The sequence below is a fragment of the Zonotrichia leucophrys genome, chromosome 1 (genome assembly GCF_028769735.1).
Source record: "Zonotrichia leucophrys gambelii isolate GWCS_2022_RI chromosome 1, RI_Zleu_2.0, whole genome shotgun sequence".
In the NCBI taxonomy this organism is placed as follows: domain Eukaryota; kingdom Metazoa; phylum Chordata; class Aves; order Passeriformes; family Passerellidae; genus Zonotrichia; species Zonotrichia leucophrys.
In genome coordinates this window covers 76,081,323-76,098,220 of record NC_088169.1, presented here as the reverse complement: position 1 = coordinate 76,098,220, position 16,898 = coordinate 76,081,323, and the positions used below count along the sequence as shown (strand labels likewise).

The 16,898-nt window shown below is 34.0% G+C and overlaps 1 protein-coding gene across 1 annotated transcript in view; it reads left to right on the top strand.

Annotated features, from left to right (window-relative positions):
* Positions 1–16,898, top strand: part of DYNC2H1 (dynein cytoplasmic 2 heavy chain 1) — a 142,415-nt gene that overhangs the window by 55,166 nt on the left and 70,351 nt on the right. Inside the window, exons 63-71 of the mRNA XM_064718467.1 lie at positions 366–475; positions 2,690–2,788; positions 3,945–4,068; positions 6,991–7,154; positions 7,906–8,025; positions 10,732–10,866; positions 11,670–11,813; positions 13,439–13,528; positions 15,525–15,590. Coding sequence (XP_064574537.1) covers positions 366–475; positions 2,690–2,788; positions 3,945–4,068; positions 6,991–7,154; positions 7,906–8,025; positions 10,732–10,866; positions 11,670–11,813; positions 13,439–13,528; positions 15,525–15,590 — 1,052 coding nt within the window. The remainder of the gene's footprint in view (positions 1–365; positions 476–2,689; positions 2,789–3,944; positions 4,069–6,990; positions 7,155–7,905; positions 8,026–10,731; positions 10,867–11,669; positions 11,814–13,438; positions 13,529–15,524; positions 15,591–16,898) is intronic.

Sequence of the window (16,898 nt, the reverse complement as noted above, 5' to 3'; positions counted from 1 at the left end):
GAAATTATTAAGATTATAAATATTTATAAAGAATTGTATCTTTATAGTCCTTTCTTAAAAAGAAAAGTTTACAAAAATGAATGTGTTCACATTAACTGTGGTAAATTTGCCAGTGCATTCTGAATGCTTCTGCTTTTTCAATTATCATTTTTATCTGTGTATTAGCAAAACTATAAAATATTTCTATGACATCTGCAACTTATTAATAATAAGTTCAATAAAAGCAATAAAATAATAGATTCAAGGAAGTCTACAGACTTGCACTCTATTAATAGAACAAAGTCTCTGTTCTGTATACACTGGTAAATGCTTTTAAAGTATGCAGACTGTAAATGATGACCGAAACTTACACTTTCATTTGTCAGAGTTTGATTTACGACGGTTCCTGTGTACAGAAAGTGAGGAGTTAGTTTGGAAAAGTGAAGGTTTGCCTTCAGATGACCTTTCAATAGAAAATGCTCTTGTCATCTTGCAGGTAAATTTGCTTTTTTGTCTTGTCTTGGAAGTATTTAAATTTTTGCAAATTTCAGTAACATGGCAACTTGAACTATTTCATTTGTGTTTTTTATTGGCATCACAGAGCACACATACATACAGAAATAAATAATTATGTAACAATGGATATTTTGTAGCAAAAGGAAAAAATATGTAAAAGAAAATACCTGTTTTCAGTTCTGCTGCCACTATTTTATTCCATATCAGTCTATTCAGGTTTAAAGTGTGAATAGTTATTAACACCAAACGACCAGTAGAAGATTATGTCCTATATATGTTCTCTTTGGCATATACTTTCTATTACTTTTTTTTTTCTCAGAAAAAGGAAGAGGCTATATGCAGATACTGTTCAAGACCTAAATATATCTATATATATATACCTATATATATATCTCTAAATATCTATATATATATATACCTATATATATATATATCTAAAAATATATATATATATTTCTGTCTAATAATACTTGAGAAAAGGAAAATATCCAGTTTTATCATATATATAGATACATATAATACATAATATATGATTATGTATGTAATATTCTAGTCATTTATTAGATCTACTAACAAGTAAATATTTAATGGAATGAGGAGAATCTGCATTTACTGGTGATTTGCTTAGATGATTTATGATTTAAATTAGTTACCGATTTTTCTCCTGTTTGAATTTATCTTGCTTTATCATCCTTTTAGTAGATCTGTATATTCTTTTCTCAGTTTGATTAAAAAGCTTTTCAATAAACACTGTCTTGTACCATTAAAGCTACTTATATGCTACAATAAAAACTTATTTTCATCTTTTTCATTAGTTGAATAGATTGAGCTCTTAAAAATCTCACCATGTGTAAAGAGGCTTTTGAAACACTCAATCAAGTCAAATAATTTTCCTTGTGTACATTCTCATAAAGCTGAAATTTGACATGATGTTTTACCAGTGTGATCTTGAGTACACTTCTCAGCCTTTTGTGCTGATCATCTTTTCATGCTTGAATACTCATCATGTCCCGTCTTTCAGTTTGAGATCTGTGTAGCTCCTCAGTTTGGAATACTGGAACTCGATCTAGAAAAAGCCCCAAACTTGGAAATGCTTTTCTATCAGACTGAACCACAGAGTTGGGGAAAATACATGTATTAACCTTCAGCAAGTTTGCTGACACAAAACTGGGAGACATAGCTGATGCACCAAGATGGCCTGATGGCTGGAGCATGTCTGCTATGAAGACAGGCTGAGAGAGATGGAGTTGCACAGCCTGGAGAAGAGAAGGCTCTAGGGACTACTCACTGCAGCCTTTCCGTACTTAAAGAGGGCTTACAGAAAAGAGGGAGAACAAGTCCTTACATGGGTAGATAATAAGAGGAGAAGGAGGAATATTTATAAACTAAATGAGGAGAGCTTTAGAGTTGATGTTAAGGAAAATTTTTTTACTTAAGAGTATAGTGAGGCAGTGGCGCAGGTTGTCCAGAGAAGCTGTGGATGCCCCATCTCTGGAAGTGCTCAGTCAGGTTGCATTGGAACCATGGGCAACCTGATCTAGTGAGTAGCATTGCTGCCCTTGGCAGGGGTGTTGGAACTAGGTGGTATTTGAGTGACTTTCCAACCCAAGCCATTCTATGACTGAGTCTTTGATACACAAGAGGGTAGGACTGAGGCCCTGAGGGTCCTTGGTAGACTGGAGAAATGAGCTGACAGGAACCTCATGAAGTTCAGGAAGGGGAATTGCACAGTCCTGCACCTGGATAGTAACAGCCCCATGTACCAACATGTTTTGAGGACCAGCCAGTTGCAAAGCAGATTTGCAGAAAAGGCCCTGGTAGACACCTGGTAGCCCACGAGACAGTTATGGGCCCTTGCCAAGGAGAAGGCCAGTGGTATCATGGACAGCTTTAGGCAGAGTATTGGCAGCATGTCGAGGGAGGTGATCCCTCCTCTTCACTCAGCGCTGGTGAGGCCACACCTGGAATCCTGGATCCAGTTGTGTGATCCACAACACCAGAGAGACATAGATGTACTGGACAGAGTTGAGTGTAGCTTTGTGCATGCAAAATACTTTATTCACGATTCTTTCTAAAATGATTTGAGGTCCAAACCCAGAAGTATTGTACCTTTTCCCACCAGAGGAAAAAAAAGGAATTTCCAAGTTTATTCTTAAAATAGATTTTAATAAATATATTTGTATTTTTTCCCTAGAGTAAAGTTTGTCCATTTTTGATAGACCCTTCTTTCCGGGCTACTGAATGGTTGAAGACACATTTGAAGGAATCTCGTTTGGAAGTTATTAACCAACAGGTGCAGTATTTACTCTTGGTCTTTTCTGTTTGAGCTTTCTCTATTCCAGATTTTACAATCTTTTTAAAGGTTTGTGATAGAAATCACCAAAAATTAGTTTATATTGTGTGAAGCATACAATTACCCACAGAGTTCTAGGTTATTTAAAATTGGAGGGTCAACATCTGTATTATTTCTACAAGTTTGCCTCTTTGTCCTACTGTCTCTGAAAATGTCGTATTCCCTGCTAAGAGGAAGATAGAAAAGATTTTCAAATAGAGAGGTCTTTTGTATACTTTGTTGCAGTTCACTGGATTTCAGGAGTATATATACACTTTATTCCCTGTGATTGCTGTGTTGTATTATCTACATTGGAAAGAGTAAATTTGATTTCAGTTGGAGATTAGGGTACCTGAAGTTCATTGTGTACCTGTAACTGCTTACCTGAGTAGTGTGGTGCAGCTCAGTTGCAGCCTGCTAAAACAACTGGCAGTTGTTTCAGCCTGCTAAAACACAGGCAGGCATCTGGTGCTATTCAGAAGTCCCTTATTGAACCCCACCTGGCCTTCAACAGCATGTAGGTCTTCCACAGATCCCTGCTGGCTCTGTGGAACCCTTGTAGATACTCTCTGGTGGTAGTAGATAACATATCTTTGGGTAATTGATAGTTTGTCCTGCTAGCTGATTGGCCTGATTACCTTTTAGCCTCCGTTGCCTACATTGTCCAGGTTCTCTCTTGACTAATGGGATCATAAACACCACATGGATGTTTAAACACCTGTGTGCAACGAAAGACTGCCTGTAGACCTCTTAATAATATGAATCCTGTGCTTGGTTCAGTTTTGAGACATAGCTACGTTTTAAAATTTGAGATAAGAGACCTGACCAGGACTTCCAGGTGCATCTGGCAGACATGACAGTGAACCTACTCTCTTCTGTTGCAGCACTTGAGGATCTAGGCATGTTAAATAGGTTTTCTTGATCAGTAGATCAAGTTTATTTAAAGTAAACATTTGTGGCTAAACCTTAAAATATCATATTCCTGTAATAGGATTTTTCATCTATACTACTGATTTTTAGATTTGGATTGTTTGGTGTAATGCCTTTCTACTCATTCTGAAGTGTTTGCATTTTTCAAAAAAGCATGAGTCAAAGGAATGCGTTCCTATTTATCCAGGACAGCAACTTCCTAACTGCTCTTGAGCTAGCAGTGAGATTTGGGAAGACACTTATTATACAGGAAATGGATGGAGTGGAACCTGTGCTTTACCCATTGCTAAGAAAAGATCTTATTGCTCAAGGTAAATCACCAAGATCTTTGCATAACCTTGCTCAAAACTTTTGTAGTTTAGATCTATTTATATGAATCTTGATTTTTCTGAAAACATAATATTGTGTAGTTTGTTTCCTCTGTAGTATTAGCCTGCTACTAACACTTCAGTGCATGAAATATGTTGGAGATATGTTCTTATTTAGTAAGTGGAAAAATATTGGAAAGTATTGAATTGAAATTTATTTAAAAATAAATTAAAAGTATTAAATTGAAGTTACAAAAATGTGTTTTTATAGACACCTAATAGTTTAAATTTTAAGTTGATTTCCAGTGATGATTTCAATTACATACTTTTAATTGGAAACTTAGGCCTTAAATAAACCAGAAGTTACACAACTGTTAGTGCAGTTAGAAATCAAAGGTTTAGGATGTTGATGTTCCTGCTTCTCTTGGATTTCTCTAAACCTAAAGACAACACAAGTCTGTTCCTGATGTGCCCTTGGAATGGGAAGGGCCATAGAGATCAGCAAAATGGTGGAATTTCATGAAAGGAGGTTTCCCTTAACCAATGCAAGAAAAGTGAAAAATCACAATGTTTAGGTTTTGCAATATAATATCTCTGTTTTGGACAGATAATGTGTTCTACCTAACTGTTTGTATGACTGCTTTAAACTTAGCTGCTTTAAAGAATTTTTTTTAATATGAAAAATTGTGATAAAAGTTTAGCAAAAATAAATTGTAATTATGCAAATATCTCAGCATAAATTTTGTTGAATTATGTTACATATTTTGAAATTATATTAAGAGAACTTGGTAAATTAAAAAGTACAGCAATGTGGGTTTTGAGTACTTTCTAAATTACAGTAACTAAAATAGATTTGTATTATCCTTTGTAATTGTATTTCTGCTTCAAGTGATCATTCCTGAGCATGTGCCATGTAATTTACTGTATGAACTTTGGGTACTAAAAATCGCTCAAGACACTTTCTTTGCTGTCATTTCATCTACTATTGAGATCTAATGATGTGTGAGGTAACAATAATTCTTCAAATGTAATTAGATAATAAAGATAAATTCAAATACCGTAGGATTCATATATGCATTTATCACCAATATAAGAAAGTTCTATTTAGGGAAAAGAAAGTGTTATTTTAAATCAGGCTTCCATTACAGATGCACCTGCTTGTTTATTCTCATTAAAAGAATGGAACCAAAGTAGTGATTTCAGGGATCTGTGGAGGGTTAGGTAGAACACTGTAACAATTTTTTTTCGCCCCTCTAGCTTCTGCTGAATTTTGGAGAGCTAATGAGATACAGTATGAAAGATGACTGTGGCTGCAGAACTGTGGAGAAAGCAGATGAAATTCAAATATACTAGTTTGTTCAGGAAAATTGCTCATAACGCTCAGATGTCCTCTTTTGCTTTTTAATGAGCTATGTTAATGCCAAGTCTGTGCGGGTCCAAACTAGAGAGCTGTTGTTGGAAAAGGAAGGATGGGTCACTATTTGAATCTTTTCCATCACTTTATAAACAGGCATACACTCCTTCTTTTTGTCAAAATGTGGGTGTGGGGACCTGTCTGCATTATTTTGCTTGTGATGACTGTACATCTCTCCATTACCTGGAATGAAATGTTAAGAAAAAATGTGACTCTATATACTGCAGTAAATTCATCTTCGTACAGCTTCCATTTTCTGTTTGACGTTTTTACAACATAGTCTTAAAATTTATTCTGATCTTTGGCATAGAAGGAAAATTGGTATGTTATTTTCATCTCTACCAGTGTTTTAGCAAGAGATTTATATTTCTGATCTGCACCCAGTGCTAAAAATAGAGAAGCACCTAAGTTTGCCATCTTGGAAAGTTTTCTGGAATGGAAATTTTCACTTTTCAACTTATAATTCCGTTCTTACTTATTTTTCAGTATCAGGAGGCAAAATCTTAATCTAATAATCTCATTTTCTGAGTCTATTCTTTTCTAACCCTGCTGGAATGGAAACCTGTTATGAAAGAGGGGTGGAGGGGACTGTACATATAGTTTTATTTTGTAACAGACATATAGAGAAGTATGAGGAGTATAAACAGACTGAGACCATGACATCAGTTATTTAATAAATTACTTGTTTCTTTCATAATATGATTAAATTAAATATATTTAAAATACAGTATGGGATATTTCTGATGGAATTTTTTTCTTTCATTCTGTTGTCTAGCTATTCCATCATTTTTAGTTTCATTGACTTGCTCTATAACAGTTATTGTAGAAAATAGTATCTTAATAGAATTATGATTATACAGCAACATCAACCTTCTACAAATAAATATAACGGAACCAAAGATTAAATCTAATGGGGTAGGAGGAGGAAATATTGAACCATCTTAGTTAACCAATATATAATTATATAATATAATTATATTATATTTATATAATTATATTATATTGGTTTATATTATATAATTATATTATAATTATATAATTATATAATATAAACCAATATTTAAAGGTAAAGGAATGTATTTAAATTATGACAAAATTCTTATACATAAGTGGGATTCTCAAGGTCATCTTCTGTGGTGTTTTGTCTCCTATTCATGGTCTGAAGATTTCAAAAAGTTGTTAGTATTACTTTTACTTCAAATGCATTTTTGTCCTTGATGCTTTGTGTTCTGGGTAAGGATAATTAAACTACTCAGGTGTATTAAGTATTCTCAGTAGGTAATTTCCTATATTATTGCTATGTTAATAATTTTCTATCTCTTAACAATGCAGGTTAGAATGTGTTCTTTAAATTTTTTGAATTTGTATTTTTTTCCAATCAATTTAAAAATATATATCATAAAATATATTTAGATCCATTGATCATAAAGTATTACATAAATACCATTGCTTTCAGATGATTATAGAATGTTCCAATCAGAGTGAGTTTAATATCTGCTTGTTGTTTACAGGACCCCGTTACGCTGTACAAATAGGTGAAAAAATGATAGATTATAATGAAGAGTTCCGTCTTTTTCTATCAACAAGGAACCCAAATCCCTTCATTCCACCTGATGCTTCTTCTATTGTTACAGAAGTAAACTTCACCACAACAGCAAGTGGTTTAAGAGGGCAGGTAGGCATTTACAATAAAACCAATGTATGTATAGTGAACATGCATAGCTCCATCCAGCACCTGGAATAAGCCCTAAGGTGCAGTTTGTGTTAATGGTTATGGAGGTATTTTCAAGCTCACAAGTAAAATAGTAAAATTTTTATGTACTTTGGAAACAAGAAGTGAGTCCAGTAGAGAAAATGAAAATGTTCTCATTGACTTCAGTTGCAACATATTAATTGCTAAACCTTCACTTTCTGTTCAAGATGCATTTATGGTACCATGGAAACATTTCTGTTATAGCTCTCCAGTGTCCTACTTAGAGAATAATGCTGATATCATCAAAGTAGTTTGTGTACAGAAAAAAATGTAGTGAAACCAAAATACTGTGTATTTTATTTCCTTTAAAATGCTAGTAGCTGTTGAGGTTTTATCTATAAAGTCTAGGAATCAAAATGTGACATACAAATGGAAGAAAGCAAAAAAAAAAGAAAGAGATCAATTAAGGGAAGAAAATCCCCTTCTTATTTGGTATGAAAAAAGTTTTTCTACACTAACAAGGGGCTTAGAATGGGATGCAGATATAAGATGTTGATAAGTAAGCTATAATTCAAAATGTGAAGCATAGATAACCATATGGATTTCCTCCTTCCTCTGGAGGTATGGAATTGGCATCATGCAATGTATACATGAAAACTGTCCCTTCTTGAAGTGGAAATGCAAAAAAAAAAAATCAAAAAACTTCCTTTTTGTTTTCTCTCTTTGTTTTTAGCTTTTGGCTTTAACAATTCAGCATGAAAAGCCTGATTTGGAAGAGCAGAAGACAAAGCTGTTACAACAGGAAGAAGATAAGAAGATACAGTTAGCTAAACTTGAGGATTCTCTTTTGGAGGTAAAACAAATTTATGTCTTTAATATCTGTTAGATCAATAAGATGATAATCACATTATTGTGTATTTGAATGGAGATGCTGGAAGTGTTTGAATAATGAGCTGTCAGGATTTTTGATTAGAAAAACAAAAAGGCATTATTGGCCTGGACCTGTTGGAAGAACAGAGTAGATAAGAAAGTATGTCTGTTATGAAACTGTAGTATTCAATACATTAAGCAGTTTCATAGTTAAATTTATTAATTTGGTGAGATAGATTCAGGCTGATTTATGTTGATTAGAAATTTCAGTAATTTTAACATACCAAAGGAGAAAACTTTATTAAAAATTATACTACTTCATTTTGAAATTATGAGTTTTTCTAAAAGCCACACTTTTAAGCCTGTGAATCATATCAAGTGACTCTTTCTCAAGTTGAGAAATGGTCCTGTGTTGTGAAAAAAAGGAAAAAAATCCCCCTACAAAATGGAAAGATTTCTGAGAGAGACATTTAAAATTTTAAATCTCTACAATTGTTTCCTATTAGAAATGAGTTGTAATATTCTTTACAGTAAACATTCCCTGTCTTGCATTTAAAATTAAAGTTCTCAATTTTCAGTTCATCTTTTTATTTTATTGAAAGTATTTATGCTCAGAAACATCTGTTCAATTCTGTAAAAAAAGGTAGCTTCCGAGGAAGGACTGTTTTATTTTTTGATTATTTCTAGCCATGGATTTCACAGCAATTGTACTTCATGCTTGTAAGAATGGATCCTTGAATCCTGTCTTTCTGAAAGGTCAGAGATGCAGGGAGATTGACCTGGTGCCCTAAACCCTCAGTCTGTAGCTAAGTCACAGAGCTTTGCAGTGTTGAGTGCAATGGATTGGCATAAAATAATAGTTTTGCAGATTAGACTGGCCCACAAGAAAGCTGGAGAGGGGCTTATTACAAGGATGTGCAGCGACAGGCCAAGGGAGGAATGGCTTTTAAAGAGGGAAGGTTTAGTTTAGATATTACAAGGAAATTCTCTGCTGGGAGGGTGGTAAGGCACCATTCCTCTGGCAACAGGTTCCCCAGAGAACGTGGAGATGCCTCATCCCTGGAAGTGTTCAAGGCCAGTTTGGATGGAGCTTTGAGCAACCTTATGTAGTGAGGGTCATCCCTGCCCCTGGTAGGAGAGTTGGAACTAGATGGTCCCATCCAATCATAATTCTGTGATTAATAGCTCAGTTTTAGAATTTTGTACATAATTATTTTCTATGATTTGAATTTCCATTTACTGTCCCTATTGAACTCCCTATTAATTTTCAAATACTAAGGTCAGGCCTTTCTTAAAACTCTGATGGGGTAGATTTCTCTTACAGGAAGAGAGAAACTTGCTCTCCAATAAAATTTCATATCCAGATTTGACCATTTTAACACCTATTGTCTACCAGAAGCTGAGGGTTCAGAGATACAACAAAGCAAATTACACTTTAGAACACACTTTTTATGGAATCTTGGAACTCAAAAATCTTTTTTATTTATCTGGTCTGAATTATCCAGTACAAAACTTAAAGAAGTTGATGCCTAAAGATATCTGCAACAAAGAGAATCTGAGTAATTACAGCAAGGTTGATTTCAATTTTGGACTTCTTGTTAGCTAGTTATCCTGAAATCAGGATACTCTTTGACCCTGAAGAAAAAAACCTAAGGCTCAGTGGAAACTGGCAGGTGGACTTCATTATGAAAGAAGTCAATGTTGGATGAGGTCTGGCTAAATTTAAGTTAATCTTAAAGTAACATTTCCATTCTCTCTGAAGTACTGTACTGATTTCCTTCTAAAAGCCTCAGAGTAATGACATGGGTGCTGTCTCATAGCTCACAGTATGATTCCTCATGGATGAACTGGGCTATCTGAAAAAGCAGATGATCTTTTCCTAAACTTGTTTCAGGTAGAGAAGTAAGTATATTCTACTGCTCTAACTGGTAAATCTGTGCTTCCAGATATTCTAAAATGATGTCCTACAGGTGGTTGCTCAGAACTGATTTGACTGACAAGCAACCAGTTTTCAAAATAAGTATCTTTATGTGTATTTACTGGAGGTTAGTAAAAAACCTTAGATATATGTGAACTATTCAAGCTATTCCCACTTCTTAGAAGTGAGATTAATTGCTTAATCACTTAATTTAATGAGGAGAACTCAGGAAAAATGTGGGGCAATCCCAAGGATTTTAAAGTGATCTTTGATTATGAAACTTAAATTGTTCACATTGTGTAATGTGCATATTCATATTTTGTAATGTGAATATTCATCTCAGTTGGAGATGAAAGTTCTATGAGAACTGGAATGCTTTTGAAGGAAAATGAATTAATGAATGACTGAGTACAGAAAGTTTTTCCAAGTAGCCAACTTCAGGTTAAATAAGAAGTTAAGCACAAGAAAGAAATACCTTATCTGTATTTACCATGGGAATATTAGTGCCTAAGACTCTAGTCATAGAAATCATTCTCAAAAGCCTGCTGGTTTCATAATATGGCAGTCTGGATTTTTGGAATATGTTCTTGAGCTGTATTTTCCATACTTCTTTAAAAAATGTCTCAGTTTTTGGAGTAACTATCAGTTTTTGAAAGCTCTTGAGATGCATTCAATGATTCAGAAATACATACAGATCAGAAAGATAGCTTCCAAAATGGTTACTTTACAGGATTTTTTTTTAATGTAACATAAATGACTTTCTTTTTCCAGACACTTGCCACATCACAAGGCAATATACTAGAAAATAAGGATCTGATTGAGTCTTTGAATCAAACTAAAGCAAGCAGTGCACTCATCCAAGAATCACTGGCTGAATCTTCCAGACTTCAGAGTTTCCTTGATAAGGTAGAAGAATATTTTAATCTTTAAAGTACTTGTTTTTCTCCTGCTAAAAATATTCATCTTTTATCTAGAGAAGATACGTACATCCATGGGGTTATAGGATGAGGAACATATTATATTAGTTCTTTTTGGGTAAATGATATTTTGGATATGAAAGTACATGCAGTATTTTCAGTAATTAAAATGTTTTGTTTTGTATATGCTGAGTACTTACACAGTTTAAAGTCTGCCAGTTTGAACTAAAGGAATTTTGGCAAGTAATGGGTTTTGACTTTATTTTTGTCATCCACTGTTGCAAACATTATAGTTCATGTGGGTGTTTTTGCTTAATATGCCCCTTTCTATTGGAAAAGTTTAGATAATTGCTGGTGCTATTCATCTGACATCCTGTTTTTGTGACAGATTGCAGAGTTTTCCTCTGTGTTCTATTTGTTTAGTTTAAAATTTCCCATTGAATTTTGAGATATGATCTGTGGTGGGAAAAGATCTTAGTGCCCTAGGGATTAATTATTAATAATAATTATTATATATAATTATAATAATTAAATATTATTAATAAACATGTTCTTCATAATTTAAAGGATTTTTTTTGATAAAAATTTTTTCTTCCAGTTTTGAAATCTCAGTAGTGTTGTAGTCTGGAGTGCTGATCCCTCAGTTTGAAGGCTTGGAAAGGATTCTGTTTTCTAAATCAGTGGGAGTCATGGGAATATTTTCTCGGTGGGCTGAGTAAATGTTTATGCAATAATCAGTAGGTGGCAGTAATGCACCTGGCTTTTTTATGTGTGTGTTGTTTTCCTCCGCAGGAGAGGGATGCCTATCTTCCTTTGGCTGAGAGTGCTAGCAAGATGTACTTCATTATCTCTGACTTGTCCAAAATTAATAATATGTACCGCTTTAGTTTGGCGGCGTTCCTGCGGCTTTTCCAAAGGGCTCTGCAGAGCGAGCAGGTATTTGCTCTTCTCCTGAAGCTGCTAATGCTGCAGAAGTGTCCATCTGCTTTGATCCTTAGAATTTATTAGTCAATCTGGACATTTTTTAAAAAAGCTTAGAGTAACTGATGATGAAGTGTATAGTAAGTAGTGATGCTGACCTGTTGTGCTTTAGATGTTCAGAATACAGGCATATGGACTTATAAATTATGTTGTATATAAATCCCAGAATTTCTCTACCATCTGAAAGCAAAGTGACTCTTTGTGATTTCAGGCTTGTTCTTTGTCTATGGCGAATTAGGAAAACAAAGGCTGATTATAAGTTTACTGAGGGTTTTATTTAAATAAATTAATGATCTGAAATGCAAATAAAGCTAATTTTATCAACAAGGGGTAGAATAAGAAAATCCTCTATTTCTACCTGATTCATTTACCCGAAGGAAGGTCATACCTTTATCTACTTTTTTACAGTCTGTAAGCATATCTGCAGCCTGTCCTGTTTAAAATGTATTTTTTATTCTTCTGTATTCTTAGGCCAGTATATTCTTATTGAAGCAAAAAATGGATTTATCCCTTGCCACCTCACTCCTGAGATCAAAATGCCCACACTGAGTAATAGTGCATTTTCTTTTTATTAAGCATCTCCAAAATTCTTCATATTTCTCTTTGTTTTTACTTAGAAAGTCATTCATCAGCCTTTCATCATGTTTCCTTTGCATTCCCCTTTGTTCTGGCATCTGTGATTACAACTCTCCTTCAGCTCCAGTCATTACTAGGAACACAGTTCTGACTATGTGAACTGGCCCTCTTTGAAGTTTCTATTACTTCTTTTCCACAACATGATGTTTTAACTTCTTGTTCTTACTCACACTCCTTCATAATTTTTTTCCTGCCTGTAATGTTACCTATTTAAAGCTCAACTTCTGGTTTTGCCTTTGTTACTTGCTTTCTTTTTTCCTTCTCCTCTATCCAATATTTCATGCCAAGAAATCTATTAGACATGGGAAAGGCATTAGGCAAATCAGTTGCACAATTGCCCTTCTTAAATTCGTCTCTTCAAATTCCAGCATGGTAGAAAAGAAGTCATACTGTAACACACTCCCTACCCCCCAGTCCCTTTCTTCTTTTGTCCTGTCTTTCAAATTTTTCCCTGTTGGAATTATTTTTTCAGTCTATGAGCTTTGAAGAACAGTGTACACTTACTGTTTTCTACAGTGTTCTTTTCAATTGGGCCAGATTTGACCAGAAGTTTGTTAACTACACTAAGATCAACATACTTGTTTAGTAGTATTAAATATAGTAATTCAATTAATAAGCAATTTTTTATCAAGTGACAATGATGAGATTTTAATGATTTTAAGGTTAGGAGAAGGAAACGTACTCTCATTCTCAGTGTATTTCTCCTTTTACACAAAGTTTTATCATGTTCCTAGTCAAAATATTCAATGCCAAAATATTTATTTCTTAATACTTCAGCATGAATTTCCTGTTTAATCATTGATAGCTGCAGATGATTAATATGTTTTTAGAACTAGTGTCATGTAGATCCCAGATTATTTGTGTCATTTTGCCAAAATTTACAAAGTATGTGGAAATTTTTTTACTTCCAGGGGAATTTTTGAAATCTGAAATTTCTTTTTTAGGATTCAGGTAATACTGAGGAAAGAATCAAGCTGCTTATTGGCACATTGAAACATACAGTGTATGAATACGTTTGTCGTTGTTTGTTTAAGGTAAGATTGTATTTTTCTGGCTTTTATACAGTGCACTGGGTTTGAAAGTTTTCTTTCAGCAGCTCACACTTGATCTATTTCAAATAACAGTATTGTGTAATAGATACAAAACATTATCAATAATTAACATGCTAAATGCAGACTTAAAATCAGTGTATGACCAAATTAATATTGCTGATGCACATTTCTCCACAGAGCTCTACCTCTCTGCCTCATTCTGGCTTCAGAGTCAGACATGGGCATCACAGTTTTCTGAGCACTCATTTTGTGTTTGCTCTTATTTCTTGCATTCCTAAATATAAGCTTTTGTGTGATTATTTGGGAATTTTTTGTATTTTGGTTTGGTTTTTTTTAAAAAGAAAACAAAAGTGGGTTTGTTAGGTTGATGTTTGGACTTGGTTATCTTAAAGTTCCCTTCCAACCTAGATGATTCTATGTTTCTAAAAGTCCTACATTGTGATATTCGCCTTTTTATTTTCGTTGCCAAAGGTCTCCCTGCTACCTTTTTTGTTTCTGTCTGTTCCTTGTTCTGCCTCAAAAAAATGTTCTTAATGTATTTCTTTTTTATTTCAGTCAGATGTCTTTTCACTTCTTACTTTCTTACTGAAAACCTAGGGAAACTAAGCCTTTGATTTTTAGTTTTAATTTTTACTTACACATGAAACTGTCATAACAGGAGGTGTTTGTCTCACAGTACCAGGCTGAAGGAAGCACAGTAGATCTGCATATATGATTTGAGCAGTACAAATTGCGCAAGTCTGTGGTTTGATCTGTGAGAATGAAGAGAACTTGAAAATTTTACACCACCTCCTACCTCTGTCCCCCAATCTAGCAATGCTGTATTGAGGATATAGGAGTGGCAGTTCTTTCTAAGGGATGTTGTTTATCAAAGTCCAAGTGGAATCTCATGAAATAGTCTCATAATAATTAATGTTTGTCATTGAAGTCATAACTATGTGAAGCCTTCCACTAAGCCTTCCATTACACCGTGTGAATATGGAAGGCAGCAATTTTTATATGTAAGAAGAGTAGAGAATTCAAGTGCAAGGCAGAGAAGAGATTTGTAGTAGGAAAGATTTTAAGTGTGATCCGACTGGTGTTTAGAAAATACTGAAAATATGTTTACTGGTACTGTTGCAGCTTCAAACTAATGGTCCCTCCAGTTTACTATTGTGTTCTAATAATGGAGAGAATAAATAAACTCTTCACACCATCCACAATTCACTGCTAATTCTTCCTTTTATCCATGAAAATTTTAAAAGACTGCTGTGCCATTGAATCTTTACTAGTGTCTTCATAAACAGTATAGCTGATATGAGTTCATACCCTTTGAAGCATGTTAGAATGATAAAGAAAGATTTTGTCTGTCTGTGGATGTTATTTATGTGTACATAGGCTTCATGAATGTTGCTAAATGGAGTGGTGCCAAGAAATTTACCTGAGCACTTGAACTGGCCCATCTTCCCTCTTTAATTTGTTTAAATGTTCAAATGTTCAAATTTGTTTAAATGTTCAAATTTGTTTGATTTGCTTAAATTTGTTTCAAAGCTGGTTTGGTCTAGGCTACTTATTGTTCTTCTAAACAATTCTTGTTCAAATTTTGGATACTAGATCATCCAGGGAGCATCTCAGTAGGCAGTTATGATATGGATTTGCTTGCAGACCTTTTCTGAGATGAAAAAGTGAAATGGTGTGGCTTGTTCTCAATGTCATATGATGTTCATATTTATCAATAAAATGAGAACTTCAGTGCCTTGCAAAACTTGATTTTAATTCCTAGTAGGGGCCTCTTTGCCCTCCACTCCACCGCCCACTTTGAGTTACTTCTTGTCTCTGAGTTGCAAGGGGATGTAGCAATTTTGCCTTAGGATATATGTCACTAAGTCATTACTATGGAATTGGAGGTGTTTTTCTAAAGAAATGTTACTTTTAAAAAAGAACTAGAAATAGGACTTTTCCTGAGTATATAAATACATTTTTACTGCTTTTATTTCAGGCTGATCAGCTGATGTTTGCTCTACATTTTGTAAGAGGAATGCACCCTGAGCTTTTTCAAGAGAATGTAAGTGCTAAAGAAGAAAATCCCCAAGTATTTTACTCGAACTTTATATGAAGAGTAAATAAGTAGATAAAAAGTTTTTGTCAGCAAGTGTAGGACTTAGTTGTAGTTGTCTGTAGTGTAGTCAGATTAATCCTATATAGTCTGCCCTCAGTGAAACAGTATGCCATAATTGACTTAATAGAATTGCTTAAACATGGCTGATTATACTGAGTCAAGACACATTTAATTATCTAAAGTACCTCCGTGGAATGGAGAGACAAAACTATGGCTTTCTGTTCTAGAAGCTGGAGATCAGAAGAGACATCAAATGATAGTAGATGTCAGTTCAATAGAGTCCATTATGGAGGTAAACATCAGATAATACATTTGAAGGAAGCAATGAAACTTGATTATATGAAATATGTGAGCTTAAGGTACAAGGTTCAAAACAAGTTGTTTGGAACCCTCCAATGAAGAAGTAGTTTCATTGTAGACATATGCATTGACAAAGCAGTGATGTGACCTCATAAAAATAACTAATTTGTTTGCAGAAATATATCCTGGCTGCTCTTCATTATCCAAAGTTTGCTGTTTGATATTTATTATTTTATTTGAGCTTCTGAAAATAAGTTGCTTTATCTTTCTTGAGTTTCTAAAGTCATAAAGGCAGCAACCTGGAAACAGTTTTCTGACTAAATTAAATCCTGGCTTCTGAAGTGTTTGTAAAGTACAGCCCTAAGTGTTGGTTTCTATTGTTAAGCATGCATTTCCATCAGCTATTAGAGCTCTTAGACAGCTTAATCTAGGTTACATATAATGCATATTTCTACAGTATCTGAATACTCAAGAGTGAAAACAGGCAAATAATAGCAATAATTTTTTTACTTCTCTGAAAGGTAAAAGTTATTTTCATTAAATTGTTAAGAGAAAAGTGCTTGTAGAAAATATTAAGTGAAGAAAATGAAGCTGAAGTGGTTATTCTTTTGAAATTATTTCTTCTAAAGCTTTTAATGTGATGAGACTAGGAGTTGCTTAATATGCTGCTAGAGAATTTAGTATTCTAAGTCCCTGTCCCAAGAGAATTGAACCTTCTTCACTTAAGTATTTTTTCGCATAGTGATTTGAAATTTATAGTACAACTTCAGCAATATACTATAGAATGCCTTGGTTCTCAGTAGGGACATTCTCTTTCTGAATCAATATGTATAGATTTTTCTGAGGTAGTTTTATATTCCGTGTATATTGTGCTTCTTCTTTTCTTCATAACAATATTGCACAAACCAAAAAATGCTCCATGCATTTTTGTGTGCACAAGCATTTTCTTTGTAA